Raw genomic sequence first — 14,077 nt, 5'->3', positions numbered from 1 at the left:
CCTCAGAGCCAATAAATTATTCCTGCCACAACTCCTCTACCTCTCTCTCCTCCTCCTTCTCTGCCTCTCTCCTCCTCCTTCTTCTCTGCCTCTCTCCCCTCCTCCTTCTCTGCCTCTCTCCCCTCCTCCTTCTCTGCCTCTCTCCCCTCCTCCTTCTCTGCCTCTCTCCCCTCCTCCTTCTCTGCCTCTCTCCCCTCCTCCTTCTCTGCCTCTCTCCCCTCCTCCTTCTCTGCCTCTTGCTCCTCCTCCTCCTCTGCCGCTCTCTCCTCCTCCTTCTCTGCCTCTCTCCCCTCCTCCTTCTCTGCCTCTCTCCCCTCCTCCTTCTCTGCCTCTCTCCCCTCCTCCTTCTCTGCCTCTCTCCCCTCCTCCTTCTCTGCCTCTCTCCCCTCCTCCTTCTCTGCCTCTCTCCCCTCCTCCTTCTCCTCTGCCTCTCTCCCCTCCTCCTTCTCTGCCTCTCCTCCTTCTCTGCCTCTCTCCCCTCCTCCTTCTCTGCCTCTCTCCCCTCCTCCTTCTCTGCCTCTCTCCCCTCCTCCTTCTCTGCCTCTTGCTCCTCCTCCTCCTCCTCTGCCTCTCTCCCCTCCTCCTTCTCTGCCTCTTGCTCCTCCTCCTCCTCTGCCTCTCTCCCCTCCTCCTCCTCCTCCTCTCCCTCTACTCATTCTGTCTTTTCTATCCATCTCCTATCCCTCTTTACTCACCCCACAATCTCCTCCTCTCAATTCTCTCCTCCTCCTCCTCCACATTTCCCTTCCTTCTTATCCACACCACTCCTCTTTATCACTCATCCTTCTCTCCCTCCTCTCATCCTTCTCTCCCTCCTCTCATCCTTCCCTCCCTCCATCCTGGCTAGGATGTGAAAAATGTTCTGATTGAAGTCATCTGGCTGGTCAGCAAACACATAGTGACCTCCTCCCCTTATCACCTGGAGAGAGAGAGAGAGAAAAATATGTATTTCCCCTTTTGTACTTTAACTATTTGCACATTGTTACAACACAGTACATAGCCATAATATAACATTTGAAATGTCTCTATTCCTTTGAAACATTTGTGAGTGTAATGTGTAATCATGAGGCATCAAAGCCGAACAGACTGCATACTATTAAGAAATTGCTATAGATGGAAGGAAAGTAGTGTGGAAACCTACCAGAAAACAATTAACCAACAACAAATTCAATACCTAAACAGTATATTTGACCTCTCAGCTTCCCTATAAAATCAAAACATTTCAACCAGACAACCTAAGAAGATGACAAATGTTTTGATGAAGAATGCAAAAACCTAAGAAAGGAACCTATCCAAACAAAAACACACAGAGACCCAGAAATCCACCTGTACTATGGTGAAACACTACAACTTAACAGAAATACACTAAGGAAAAAGAAAGAACAGCACGCCTGAAATCAGCTCAATGCAATTGAAGAATCCATAGAATCTAACCACTTCTGGGAAATCTGGAACACACAAAACAAACAACATTAATAGTAATCTATCCAAAACGGAGATGTATGGATAAACCACTTCTCCAATCGGTTTGGCTCTATAACAAACAACAAAAACATATACATGATCAATATAAAATCTTAGAATCAGCTATTAAAGACTACTAGAACCAAATGTATTCTTCAACTACATTGAATGAACTACAGGACAAAATACAAACCCTCCAACCCAAAAAGGCCTGTGGTGTTGATGGTAACCTAAATTAAATGATAAAATATACAGCCCACAAATTCCAATTAGCTATACTTAAACTCTTTAACATCATCCTCAGCTCTGGAACCTTCCCAAATACTTGGAACCAAGGACTGATCACCCCAATCCACAGAAGTGGAGACAAATTCAACCCCTATACCTACTGTGGGATATGCGTCAACAGCAACCTTGGGAAAATCCTCTGCATTATCATTAACAGCAGACTTCTACATTTGTGTGGTTAAAATTGGCAAAAAAACAAACAGAGGGCTGTGGGGTGAGACGGATTAAGCTTAAGCTCCACCCTCTTCAAAATATACAGCGCTTTCGGAAAGTATTCAGACCCCTTGACTATTTCCACATTTTGTTACGTTACAGCCTTATTCTAAAATTGATGAAAATGTTTTTTTCCCCATCAATCTACACATAATAACCCATAATTACAAAGCAAAAACAGGTTTTTATAAATGTTTGCTAATTTATTAAAAACTGAAATTATTACATTTACATAAGTATTCAGACCCTTTACTCAGTACTTTGTTGAAGCACCTTTGGCAGCGATTACATCCTTGAGTCTTCTTGGGTATGACGCTACAAGCTTGGCACACCTGTATTTTGGGAGTTTCTCCCATTCTTCTTGGCAGATCCTCTCAAGCTCTGTCAGGTTGGATGGGGAGCGTCGCTGCACAGCTATTTTCAGGTCTCTCCAGAGATGTTCGATCGGGTTCAAGTCCGGGCTCTGACTGGGCCACTCAAGGACATTCAGAGACTTGTCCCGAAGTCACTCCTGCATTGTCTTGGCTGTGTGCTTAGGGTCGTTGTCCTGTTGGAAGTTGAACCTTCACCCCAGTGTGAGGTCCTGAGCACTCTGGAGCAGGTTGTCATCAAGGATCTCTCTGTACTTTGCTCTGTTAATCTTTCCCTCGATCCTGACTAGTCTCCCAGTCCCTGCCGCTGAAAAACATCCCCACAGCATGATGCTGCCACCACCATGCTTCCCGGTAGGGATGGTGCCAGGTTTCCTCCAGCTGTGACTCTTGGCATTCAGGCCAAAGAGTTCAATCTTGGTTTCATCAGACCAGAGAATCTTGTTTCTCATGGTCTGAGAGTCCTTCAGGTGCCTTTTGGCAAACTCCAAGCGGGCTTTCATGTGCCTTTTACTGAGGAGTGGCTTCCGTCTGGCCACTCTACCATAAAGGCCTGATTGGTGGAATGCTGCAGAGATGGTTGTCCTTCTGTAAGGTTCTCCCATCTCCACAGAGGAACTCTGGCGCTCTGTCAGAGTGACCATCGGGTTCTTGGTCACATCCCTGACCAAGGCCCTTCTCCCCTGATTGCTCAGTTTGGCCGGGCGGCCAGCTCTAGGAAGAGTCTTGGTGGTTCTAAACTTCTTCCATGTAAGAATGATGGAGGCCACTGTGTTCTTAGGGACCTTCAATGCTGCAAAAATTATGAGGTATTGTGTGTAGATTGATGACGATTTTTATTTATTTAATCAATTTTAAAATAAGGCTGTTACATAACAAAATGTGGAAAAAGGGCAAAGGTCTGAACACTTTCCGAATGCACCGTATATCAATGAATTGGCACAGGCTTTAGAACAGTCTGCAGCACCCGGCCTCACCCTACTAGAATCTGAAGTCAAATGTTTACTGTTTGCAGATGATCTGGTGCTTCTGTCCCCAACCAAGGAGGGCCTACAGCAGCACCTAGATCTTCTGCACAGATTCTGTCAAACTTGGGCCCAGACAGTTAATCTCAGTAAGACAACAATAATGGTGTTCCAAAAAAAGTTTGATTTGTGACCTGTTGCCACAAGAAATGGGCAACCAGTGAAGAACAAACGCCATTGTAAATACAACCTATATTTATCTGTTTATTTATTTTCCCTTTCATACTTCATCTATTTTCTCATTGCTACAACACTGTAAATAGCCAATAATATAACATTTGAAATGTCGATATTCTTTTAACTTTTGTGAGTGTAATGTTTACTGTTAAACATACTGTATGTTTCCCATGCCATAAAGCCCTTTGAATTGAGAGCGAGAGAGAGAGAAAACGAACTAGGGAAGCGAGAGAGAGAGGGACTGTACACACTGTGCATGAATGACAGATCCATTTCATAACACATTTAGAAAACTTGCTACATGGATCATCAACTCACGATGATGTCCACATCCGGTCTGGTTTTCTGGAGAGTGTATCCCGAGTCACTGTCGATGCTGGATCGGGACCCGTAGATGATGGATATGGGAATGTCGGGTCGGATCTGTCCGATACGATCTAGCATTGGTCTCTTAGCCCAACCACATGGTACTGTCATGTTCCTAAACGCTGTTTCACCACTATGGAGCAAGAACGGATGTTAATGCGTGTGCGTGTGCGTGTGTGTACGTGTACGTGTGTACCTACCTGGGCGTCTGTGCATTGAGATGGTAGATGTAGTCTGATACAGTGTTGTCATCAAACACTGAAGAGTACTTCTGTTTAAAATCTGACCTGATGGTCTGGACCAACATAGGACCTGAGAGAGTAAGAGAGAAATGGAGAGAGGGATGGAGGAGGAAAGGAGAGAGGGATGGAGAGAGGAATGGAGAGAGGAATGGATAGAGGAATGGATAGAGGAATGGAGAGAGGGATGGAGGAGGAAAGGAGAGAGGGATGGAGAGAGGAATGGAGAGAGGGATGGAGGAGGAAAGGAGAGAGGGATGGAGAGAGGAATGGAGGGAGGGATGAATGGAGGGATGGAGAGAGGGGTGGAGGGAGGGATGGAGGAGGAAAGGAGAGAGGGATGGAGAGAGGAATGGAGAGAGGAATGGAGAGAGGAATGGAGAGAGGGGTGGAGAGAGGAATGGAGAGAGGAATGGAGGAGGAAAGGAGAGAGGGATGGAGAGAGGAATGGAGGGAGGGATGAATGGAAGGATGAATGGAGAGAGGAAAGGAGAGAGAGATGGAGGAGGAAAGGAGAGAGGGATGGAGAGAGGGTTGGAGAGAGGGTTGGAGAGAGGAATGGAGAGAGGGATGGAGAGAGGGATGGAGAGAGGGGTGGAGAGAGGAATGGAGAGAGGGATGGAGGAGGAAAGGAGAGAGGGATGGAGGAGGAAAGGAGAGAGGGATGGAGAGAGGAATGGAGAGAGGAATGGAGAGAGGGATGGAGAGAGGGATGGAGAGAGGAATGGAGAGAGGGATGGAGGGGTGGAGGGAGGGATGAATGGAGAGAGGAAAGGAGAGAGAGATGGAGGGATGAATGGAGAGAGGAAAGGAGGGAGGGATGAATGGAGGGATGGAGAGAGGGATGAATGGAGGGATGGAGAGAGGGATGGAGGGAGGGAGGGAGGGAGGGAGGGAGGGAGGGAGGGAGGAGAAGAATGGAGAGAGGGATGCAGGAGGAATGGAGAGAGGGATGGAGGGAGGAATGCAGGAGGAATGGAGGGAGGGAGGGATGGAGAGAGGGATGAATGGAGAGAGGAAAGGAGGGAGGGAGGGACGAATGGAGAGAGGGATGAAGGGAGGGAGGGAGGAGGAATGGAGGGAGGAATGGAGAGAGGGGGTTGGAGGGAGGGAGAAGGGAATATCCCACCAATTAACACCTTTATGCTGTAACATCTTTCAACTTGTGTGTGTGGATGTAGTGTCCAGCCTGTCTTAGTATATATGCAGTTGAAGTCGGAAGCTTACATACACCTTAGCTAAATATATTAAAAAACTCAGTTTTTCACAATTACTGACATTTAATCCTAGTAAAGATTCCCTGTCTTAGGTCAGTTAGGATCACCACTTTATTTTAAGAATGTGAAATGTCAGAATAATAGTAGAGAGAATTATTTATTTCAGCTTTTATTTCTTTCATCACATTCCCAGTGGGTCAGAAGTTTACATACACTCAATTAGTATTTGGTAGCATTGCCTTCAAATTGTTTAACTTGGGTCAAACGTTTCGGGTAGCCTTCCACAAGCTTCGCACAATAATTTGGGTGAATTTTGGCCCATTCATCCTGACAGAGCTGGTGTAACTGAGTCAGGCTTGTAGGCCTCCTTGCTCGCACACGCTTTTTCAGTTCTGCCCACAAATTTTCTATAGGATTGAGGTCAGGGCTTTGTGATGGCCACTCCAATACCTTGACTTTGTTGTCCTTAAGCCATTTTGCCACAACTTTGGAAGTATGCTTGGGGGTCATTGTCCATTTGGAAGACCCATTTGCGACCAAGCTTTAACTTCCTGACTGATGTCTTGAGATGTTGCTTCAATATATCCACATCATTTTCCTTCCTCATGATGCCATCTATTTTGTGAAGTGCACCAGTCCCTCCTGCAGCAAAGCACCCCCACAGCATGATGCTGCCACCCCCGTGCTTCACGGTTGGGATGGTGTTCTTCGGCTTGCAAGCTACCCCCTTTTTTCCTCCAAACATAACGATGGTCATTATGGGCAAACAGTTCTATTTTTGTTTCATCAGACCAGAGAACATTTCTCCAAAAAGTACGATCTTTGTCCCCATGTGCAGTTGCAAACCGTAGTCTGGCTTTTTTATGGCGGTTTTGGAGCAGTGGCTTCTTCCTTGCTGAGCGGCCTTTCAGGTTATGTCGATATAGGACTTGTTTTACTGTGGATATAGATACTTTTGTACCTGTTTCCTCCAGCATCTTCACAAGGTCCTTTGCTGTTGTTCTGGGATTGATTTGCACTTTTCGCACCAAAGTATGTTCATCTTTAGGAGACAGAACGTGTCTCCTTCCTGAGCGGTATGACGGCTGTGTGTGTCCCATGGTGTTTATACTTGCATACTATTGTTTGTACAGATGAACGTGGTTCCTTCAGCCGTTTGGAAATTGCTCCCAAGGATGAACCAGACTTGTGGAGGTCTACAATTTTTCTTCTGAGGTCTTGGCTGATTTCTTTTTATTTTCCCATGATGTCAAGCAAAGAGGCACTGAGTTTGAAGGTAGGCCTTGAAATACATCCACAGGTACACCTCCAATTGACTCAAATTATGTCAATTAGCCTATCAGAAGCTTCTAAAGCCATGACATCATTTTCTGGAATTTTCCAAGCTGTTTAAAGGCACCGTCAACTTAGTGTATGTAAACTTCTGACCCACTGGAATTGTGATACAGTGCATTATAAGTTAAATAATCTGTCTGTAAACAATTGTTAGAAAAAGTACTTTTGTCATGCACAAAGTAGATGTCCTAACCGACTTGCCAAAACGATAGTTTGTTAACAAGAAATGTGTGGAGTGGTGGAAAAACGAGTTTTAATGACTCCAACCTAAATGTATGTAAACTTCCGACTTCAACTGTTTATCGTACCCAGTGGTCCAGCCAGTCTTAGTATATCTATCGTACCCAGTGGTGCAGCCAGTCTTAGTATATCTATCGTACCCAGTGGTCCAGCCAGTCTTAGTATATCTATCGTACCCAGTGGTCCAGCCAGTCTTAGTATATCTATATCGTACCCAGTGGTGCAGCCAGTCTTAGTATATCTATCGTACCCAGTGGTCCAGCCAGTCTTAGTATATCTATCGTACCCAGTGGTCCAGCCAGTCTTAGTATATATTTATCGTACCCAGTGGTCCAGCCAGTCTTAGTATATCTATCGTACCCAGTGGTGCAGCCAGTCTTAGTATATCTATCGTACCCAGTGGTCCAGCCAGTCTTAGTATATCTATCGTACCCAGTGGTCCAGCCAGTCTTAGTATATCTATATCGTACCCAGTGGTGCAGCCAGTCTTAGTATATCTATCGTACCCAGTGGTCCAGCCAGTCTTAGTATATCTATCGTACCCAGTGGTCCAGCCAGTCTTAGTATATATTTATCGTACCCAGTGGTCCAGCCAGTCTTAGTATATCTATCGTACCCAGTGGTGCAGCCAGTCTTAGTATATCTATCGTACCCAGTGGTCCAGCCAGTCTTAGTATATCTATCGTACCCAGTGGTCCAGCCAGTCTTAGTATATCTATATCGTACCCAGTGGTGCAGCCAGTCTTAGTATATCTATCGTACCCAGTGGTCCAGCCAGTCTTAGTATATCTATCGTACCCAGTGGTCCAGCCAGTCTTAGTATATATTTATCGTACCCAGTGGTCCAGCCAGTCTTAGTATATCTATCGTACCCAGTGGTGCAGCCAGTCTTAGTATATCTATCGTACCCAGTGGTCCAGCCAGTCTTAGTATATCTATCGTACCCAGTGGTCCAGCCAGTCTTAGTATATCTATATCGTACCCAGTGGTGCAGCCAGTCTTAGTATATCTATCGTACCCAGTGGTCCAGCCAGTCTTAGTATATCTATCGTACCCAGTGGTCCAGCCAGTCTTAGTATATATTTATCGTACCCAGTGGTCCAGCCAGTCTTAGTATATCTATCGTACCCAGTGGTGCAGCCAGTCTTAGTATATATATATATATATATCGTACCCAGTGGTCCAGCCAGTCTTAGTATATCTATCGTACCCAGTGGTGCAGCCAGTCTTAGTATATCTATCGTACCCAGTGGTCCAGCCAGTCTTAGTATATCTATCGTACCCAGTGGTCCAGCCAGTCTTAGTATATATTTATCGTACCCAGTGGTGCAGCCAGTCTTAGTATATATATATCGTACCCAGTGGTGCAGCCAGTCTTAGTATATATATATCGTACCCAGTGGTCCAGCCAGTCTTAGTATATATTTATCGTACCCAGTGGTCCAGCCAGTCTTAGTATATCTATCGTACCCAGTGGTGCAGCCAGTCTTAGTATATATATATATATCGTACCCAGTGGTGCAGCCAGTCTTAGTATATCTATCGTACCCAGTGGTCCAGCCAGTCTTAGTATATCTATCGTACCCAGTGGTCCAGCCAGTCTTAGTATATATATATCGTACCCAGTGGTGCAGCCAGTCTTAGTATATATATATCGTACCCAGTGGTGCAGCCAGTCTTAGTATATATTTATCGTACCCAGTGGTCCAGCCAGTCTTAGTATATATTTATCGTACCCAGTGGTCCAGCCAGTCTTAGTATATATTTATCGTACCCAGTGGTGCAGCCAGTCTTAGTATATATTTATCGTACCCAGTGGTCCAGCCAGTCTTAGTATATATCTATCGTACCCAGTGGTCCAGCCAGTCTTAGTATATATTTATCGTACCCAGTGGTCCAGCCAGTCTTAGTATATATTTATCGTACCCAGTGGTCCAGCCAGTCTTAGTATATATATATATCGTACCCAGTGGTGCAGCCAGTCTTAGTATATATTTATCGTACCCAGTGGTCCAGCCAGTCTTAGTATATATTTATCGTACCCAGTGGTCCAGCCAGTCTTAGTATATATTTATCGTACCCAGTGGTGCAGCCAGTCTTAGTATATATTTATCGTACCCAGTGGTCCAGCCAGTCTTAGTATATATTTATCGTACCCAGTGGTCCAGCCAGTCTTAGTATATATTTATCGTACCCAGTGGTCCAGCCAGTCTTAGTATATATTTATCGTACCCAGTGGTCCAGCCAGTCTTAGTATATATATATCGTACCCAGTGGTCCAGCCAGTCTTAGTATATATTTATCGTACCCAGTGGTCCAGCCAGTCTTAGTGTAGCCAGGAGGTTGAAGGGATTCATGACGACCCCCATGGCTCTGATCCACACTGGGATAGACTTCTCCTGATCCAGGCTCTCTGGGCGGGCCGGGAACCCCCAGGGCTCCACAAGGATCAGGTGTTTTACCCTGTAAACACACACAGTGTGAACACATACACTGAGTGTACACAACATTAAGGACACCTTCCTGATATTGAGTTGCACCCCACCCTTTTGACCTCAGAACAGCCTCAATTCCTCAGGGCATGGACTCTATAAGGTGTTGAAAGCGTTCGACAGGGATGCTGGCCCATGTTGTTTGAAATGGTTCCCACAGTTGTGCCAAGTTGGCTGGATGTCCTTTGGGAGGTGGACCATTCTTGATACACACGGGAAACTGCTGAGCGTGAAAAACCCAGCAGCGTTGCAGTTCTTGACACAAACTGGTGCACTTTGCACCTACTACCATACCCCGTTCAAAGGCTTTTAAATATTGTGTCTTGCCCATTCAACCTCCTAATGGCACACATACACAAGCCATGTCTCAATTGTCTCAAGGCTTAAAAATCCTTCTTTAACCTGTCTCCTCCCCTTCATCTACACTGATTGAAGTGGATTTAACAAGTGACATCAATAAGGGATCATAGCGTTCAACTGGATTCACCTGGTCAGTCTACAGTATGTCATGGAAAGAGCAGGTGTCCTTAATGTTTTGTACACTCAGTGTACGTATGAACACACAGTATGAACACAAACACACACACACCACACACACACACACACGACCCCCTCCTCCTCCACTCATCCCTCTAACCTGTGTGGGTGTGTGAGTGTGTATGCAGCAGCCAGGTATCCTCCCAGGTTGTGTCCCAGCAGGATAATCTCCTCCAGGCCCACCCTGTCTCTCCACTCCTCCAGGGCCCCTAGGAACTGCTCCTCTGCCCCCTGTGGGTCCATGCTGAACAGGGGCCTGCTGCTTCGACCGAAACCCAGCAGATCCAGGGCATACACTGCTCCACTGCCACACAGAGAGTCCAGGTTCTGAGCCCACAGACCCACACCACCCCCAAACCCATGGAGAAGCACCAGCGGAGGACGGGGATGGGGCTGGAGAGAGGGCTGGAGAGAGGTGGGATGAGGCTGAGACTGGGGCTGGGGGGAGGGATGTGCCTTGGCGTTGAAGGCTATGGTCCAGAGATAGTTGCCATTGGATATCGGGACATCTTGCCTGGAGAATGGGGTCTTCACAGCTGAGGAGAGAAATGGATGGACGAGAGAAATGGATGGAGGGATGGAGGAGAGAGATGGAGGGAACAGGGAGGGAGCGCAAAATAAGAGAGAGGAGATAAGATGTGCAAGTATGATGGGTAGGAGACAGGATGTAGGCACACACTCTTACCCTTGAGCATTTTGTCCTCTGCATCCTTCAGCTGAGAAGGGGAGGTGGGGCACCAAGATGGAAGCCAACTGGATATCCACCTGGACCAGCACACACAACATTGCGTAAAGGATCCTGCTGATGTTCTCGAAGTAAACTCATAAACCCAGTGACTCAGTGAACTTTGACGTCCAACGATCACGGAGTCAGACTTCTAAAACAACGACAGCCTTATAAACAAACTTCTACAATAACGTCCCCTTATCTACAGTAGTCTAGCTATGTTTAATTTAAAACAACATTACAACCAATGTGCAACAAGGTCTCCCTCTGGCTGACTAGTAAGATAGCGTAATGTACGATCTATTGGGTCTTCCTTTCAGTGTAACAAGGAACAAAACCCTTTGAGGAATCAATGATAAGAGTATTTTTAGCTACAGGTTTGAAACGCATTCGTAATGTCACAAAGTTATGTGGCTGGCTACAATGCCTGGTGGTTGTGTGTCTGTGTCTTGGTAGTGACAGACATATCCACGGTCGAATAATCTTATCTCCACTGAGCGATGTCATTGTGTAATAAATACTGTACATTCAAAGGTCCACGTGACGTAGCGGCACCAAGTTCACAGGAAGGAATATTTCCATTTGTCAAGGTAGATCATTTAATAAAAATAAAATGACATGCATCATTTTGTCCCAAAATCGGACATATTTTAGTGAATTCAAAGATTTCATGGAAGAGGCGCTATATGGCTATGCATTTGAATTCTAGTCGGGCCTACTAAAATCAAGTAATTGGGCTTTTAAAAAAAAGAACGTTTACATCAGTCATTAACGATGAGGCATATCGCGCAACGGGGTAGCCAATCATTCCTTAAATAGTCTGTAAATTGTGGATTTGGAACGGTTTAGAATAGCTCATCATAATAACTTCGTAAAAAGTATATTAAAATCCACTCACCCGTGCTCGGCTGGTTGCAGCTCCTCCGCCATCCTCCTCATAGTGAAATGTGATGATTATCTGTCATCCATGCAGAGAAACGAAGTAGGAGTGGTAATCGGGAACACCACCTCACACACCATCTTCAGGCGTGATAATAGCCAATAGGGGAGAGCGGGGGCAATTGTTAGGGACAGTTCGACTCTAGGTGTCCTAAAACAAAATGCACCCCCCTCCCCAAAATTAAAAATATTTTCACATGACCTTCCCCTTGTATTGTAAAAAACTAAAACAAAAAGGCACCCCCCCCCCCCCCTCAAAATAATATTTACGGCCACAAATACCAATAACTGTTGCGACCCTGTGTTCATAAACGTGGATATGATATGGACTTTGTCACTTCAGCATGCTTTTGTGGCACAATCGATTCCACGCAGGGCTACGGGCCAGAAGGTTGAAGGTTCGCCGACCACCACCGACGAGCTCACTCTCCCTGCCTGTTTCATTACACCTACACTATGATCAGAGCCGGTTGCAGACAATGATCAGGTAGGGGGAAATCAGATTTTCAACATTTTGATGCCATATTTATAATATATGCAACACATTTTCCACCAACATGTTTCTGTGCCAATGCACCACACAACCAATAAACAAAGCATACCGACTTCAGGCGCTTCACTATCATGGTTTGCGATTTTAACGCCACAATAAATACACTGTCAATCTCGACAAACAGAAAATACATCCCTCACTACCTTGTAGGTTTACCTAGTATCGAAGGCTTGGCTTGACAATTTACGAATGTCATTAAACTTTTTAGTGTTTTGTAACATATGTCTCTTTCCATTCATCAATTGGCCGCTGCACAGTTTGGATTGATTGATTTATTTTATTTGTAAGTTTAAAAAAATACATATATACACAGTACAAATATTTTTTTAAGTGACCGGGATCGCACGATAACATTTAAATTTTTGTCATTTAGCAGACACTCTTATCCAGAGCGATTTACATGAACAATTAGGGTTAAATGCCTTTCTTAAGGGAACATCGACAGATTTTTCAAATAGTCGGCTCAGGGATTAGAACCAGCGACCTTTCGGTTACTGGCACAACGCTCTTAACCACTAAGCTACCTGCGGTCTTAACAACGGGGACATATTTCCATTGTGGTTCCTATTTTTTTACATAAATACATTTACAATTAAATAGACGCAGACACATTACAGAGATACACACACAAAAAAGCTTATACTGTTCACACATTAGCCAGCTTTTGACATTCTTTTAAAAAGTGCTTATGGTTGGTAAGGCTTTGAGTTGCTGTGGTAGTTTGTTCCATTCAACAGCGCCGGTATATAAAAATAGGTTCTTACCTGATAGACTCTTATATTTAAAACAATCAATATTAGAGTCTCTGGTATTATGCTGGTGGACATCCCTAACAAATGAAAAATATTTGGATAGATACCTGGAGGGTGAGTCCGTTGTAATTCTGTGGACCAGACCGAGTTGAATTGATACTATTTCCACAGATAGCCGGCATAGCTGCTTAAAATGCTCCACCTCCAGATGAGTGTGATGGGGGACTATAAGTACAATTCTTACACGCTTGTTTTGGCTGGTCTGTGTGGTTGGGGCTGCTGGTGAACCAGGCATAATTTAAGAGACATTGGACTAGCACACTTGCCAGAGTCTTATGGGCAGGGTTTCCCCAAACTCGGTCCTCGGGACCCCATGGGGTGCACTTTTTGGTTTTTGCCCCGGCACTACACAGCTGATTCAAATGACCAACTAATCATCAAGCTTTGATAATTTTAATCAGCTGTGTAGTGTTAGGGCAAAAAACTAAACATGCACCCCTTCGGGTTCGAGGAACGAGTCTGGGAAACGCTGCTTTAGGGTGTCTATAGCTACGTTTCCATCCAATTGGCGACAGATTTCAATGGGAATATTCAACAATCTGCATAAAAACAATTGTCGCATTTTCCCCACCAGAGTTGAATTTCAATCAAATTGACTTGTTGCAGATAAAAGTCTGTGCGTAAATACATTGTGCGCACAAAAATAACTTTTGCGGTTACATTCCCATGTACCGAATAAAAAAATACAAGTTAAATGGGTTTCCATGGCATTTTCAACTCTAGGCCTACTGATGGTTTTGTCACAAAATATGTTGTGTAGGTATAGTTTTATATATAAACCACTCTGGTATTGGGCACGTGCGCTCTAGCCAACAGCTCCCAGATACAGTGCGGGTATAGCCTACATGATGAGATTATTATGGACAAAGGTGCAAGATTATTTTTATTTGTCAAATGGCAGCCAAGCATCGATCATCATGTCACCAGAATAAGACCCTCGATATCTATTGAAAGGAGCATCAAGCTCACCACCCTGCGATGTTCATCAGAATTTATTTTATCTGTAGCCGAATAAACTGCATTTCGTAAATCGTACTGGGAGGACCACACAACATATCATCATGTGACTCCCAAATTTACTT

The 14,077-nt window shown here is 45.0% G+C and overlaps 1 protein-coding gene across 2 annotated transcripts; it reads right to left on the bottom strand.

The window, feature by feature from the left end:
• Positions 1 to 657: 657 nt before the first annotated feature.
• On the bottom strand, positions 658 to 13,162 carry LOC311132358 (1-acylglycerol-3-phosphate O-acyltransferase ABHD5-like). Of its 2 annotated transcripts, XM_084165611.1 has the most exons (8): positions 12,948 to 13,162; positions 11,590 to 11,711; positions 10,650 to 10,729; positions 10,065 to 10,500; positions 9,244 to 9,398; positions 4,105 to 4,216; positions 3,857 to 4,037; positions 658 to 919 (listed from the first exon to the last, which is right to left on the bottom strand). In XM_084165611.1, the coding sequence occupies exons 2-8, from the start codon at positions 11,628 to 11,630 to the stop codon at positions 779 to 781; spliced, it is 1,146 nt and encodes a 381-aa protein (XP_084021737.1). In that variant the 5' UTR covers positions 11,631 to 11,711; positions 12,948 to 13,162; the 3' UTR covers positions 658 to 778. The 2 variants fall into 2 exon arrangements, with proteins under 2 accessions (XP_084021737.1, XP_084021736.1); XM_084165610.1 differs by lacking the exon at positions 12,948 to 13,162 and having other exon boundaries at positions 11,590 to 11,821.
• Positions 13,163 to 14,077: the final 915 nt, after the last annotated feature.

The sequence above is a fragment of the Coregonus lavaretus genome, assembly GCF_964263955.1.
Source record: "Coregonus lavaretus genome assembly, chromosome: 7".
Taxonomy (NCBI): Eukaryota; Metazoa; Chordata; class Actinopteri; order Salmoniformes; family Salmonidae; genus Coregonus; species Coregonus lavaretus.
This window is presented reverse-complemented; position numbering and strand designations above follow the sequence as displayed.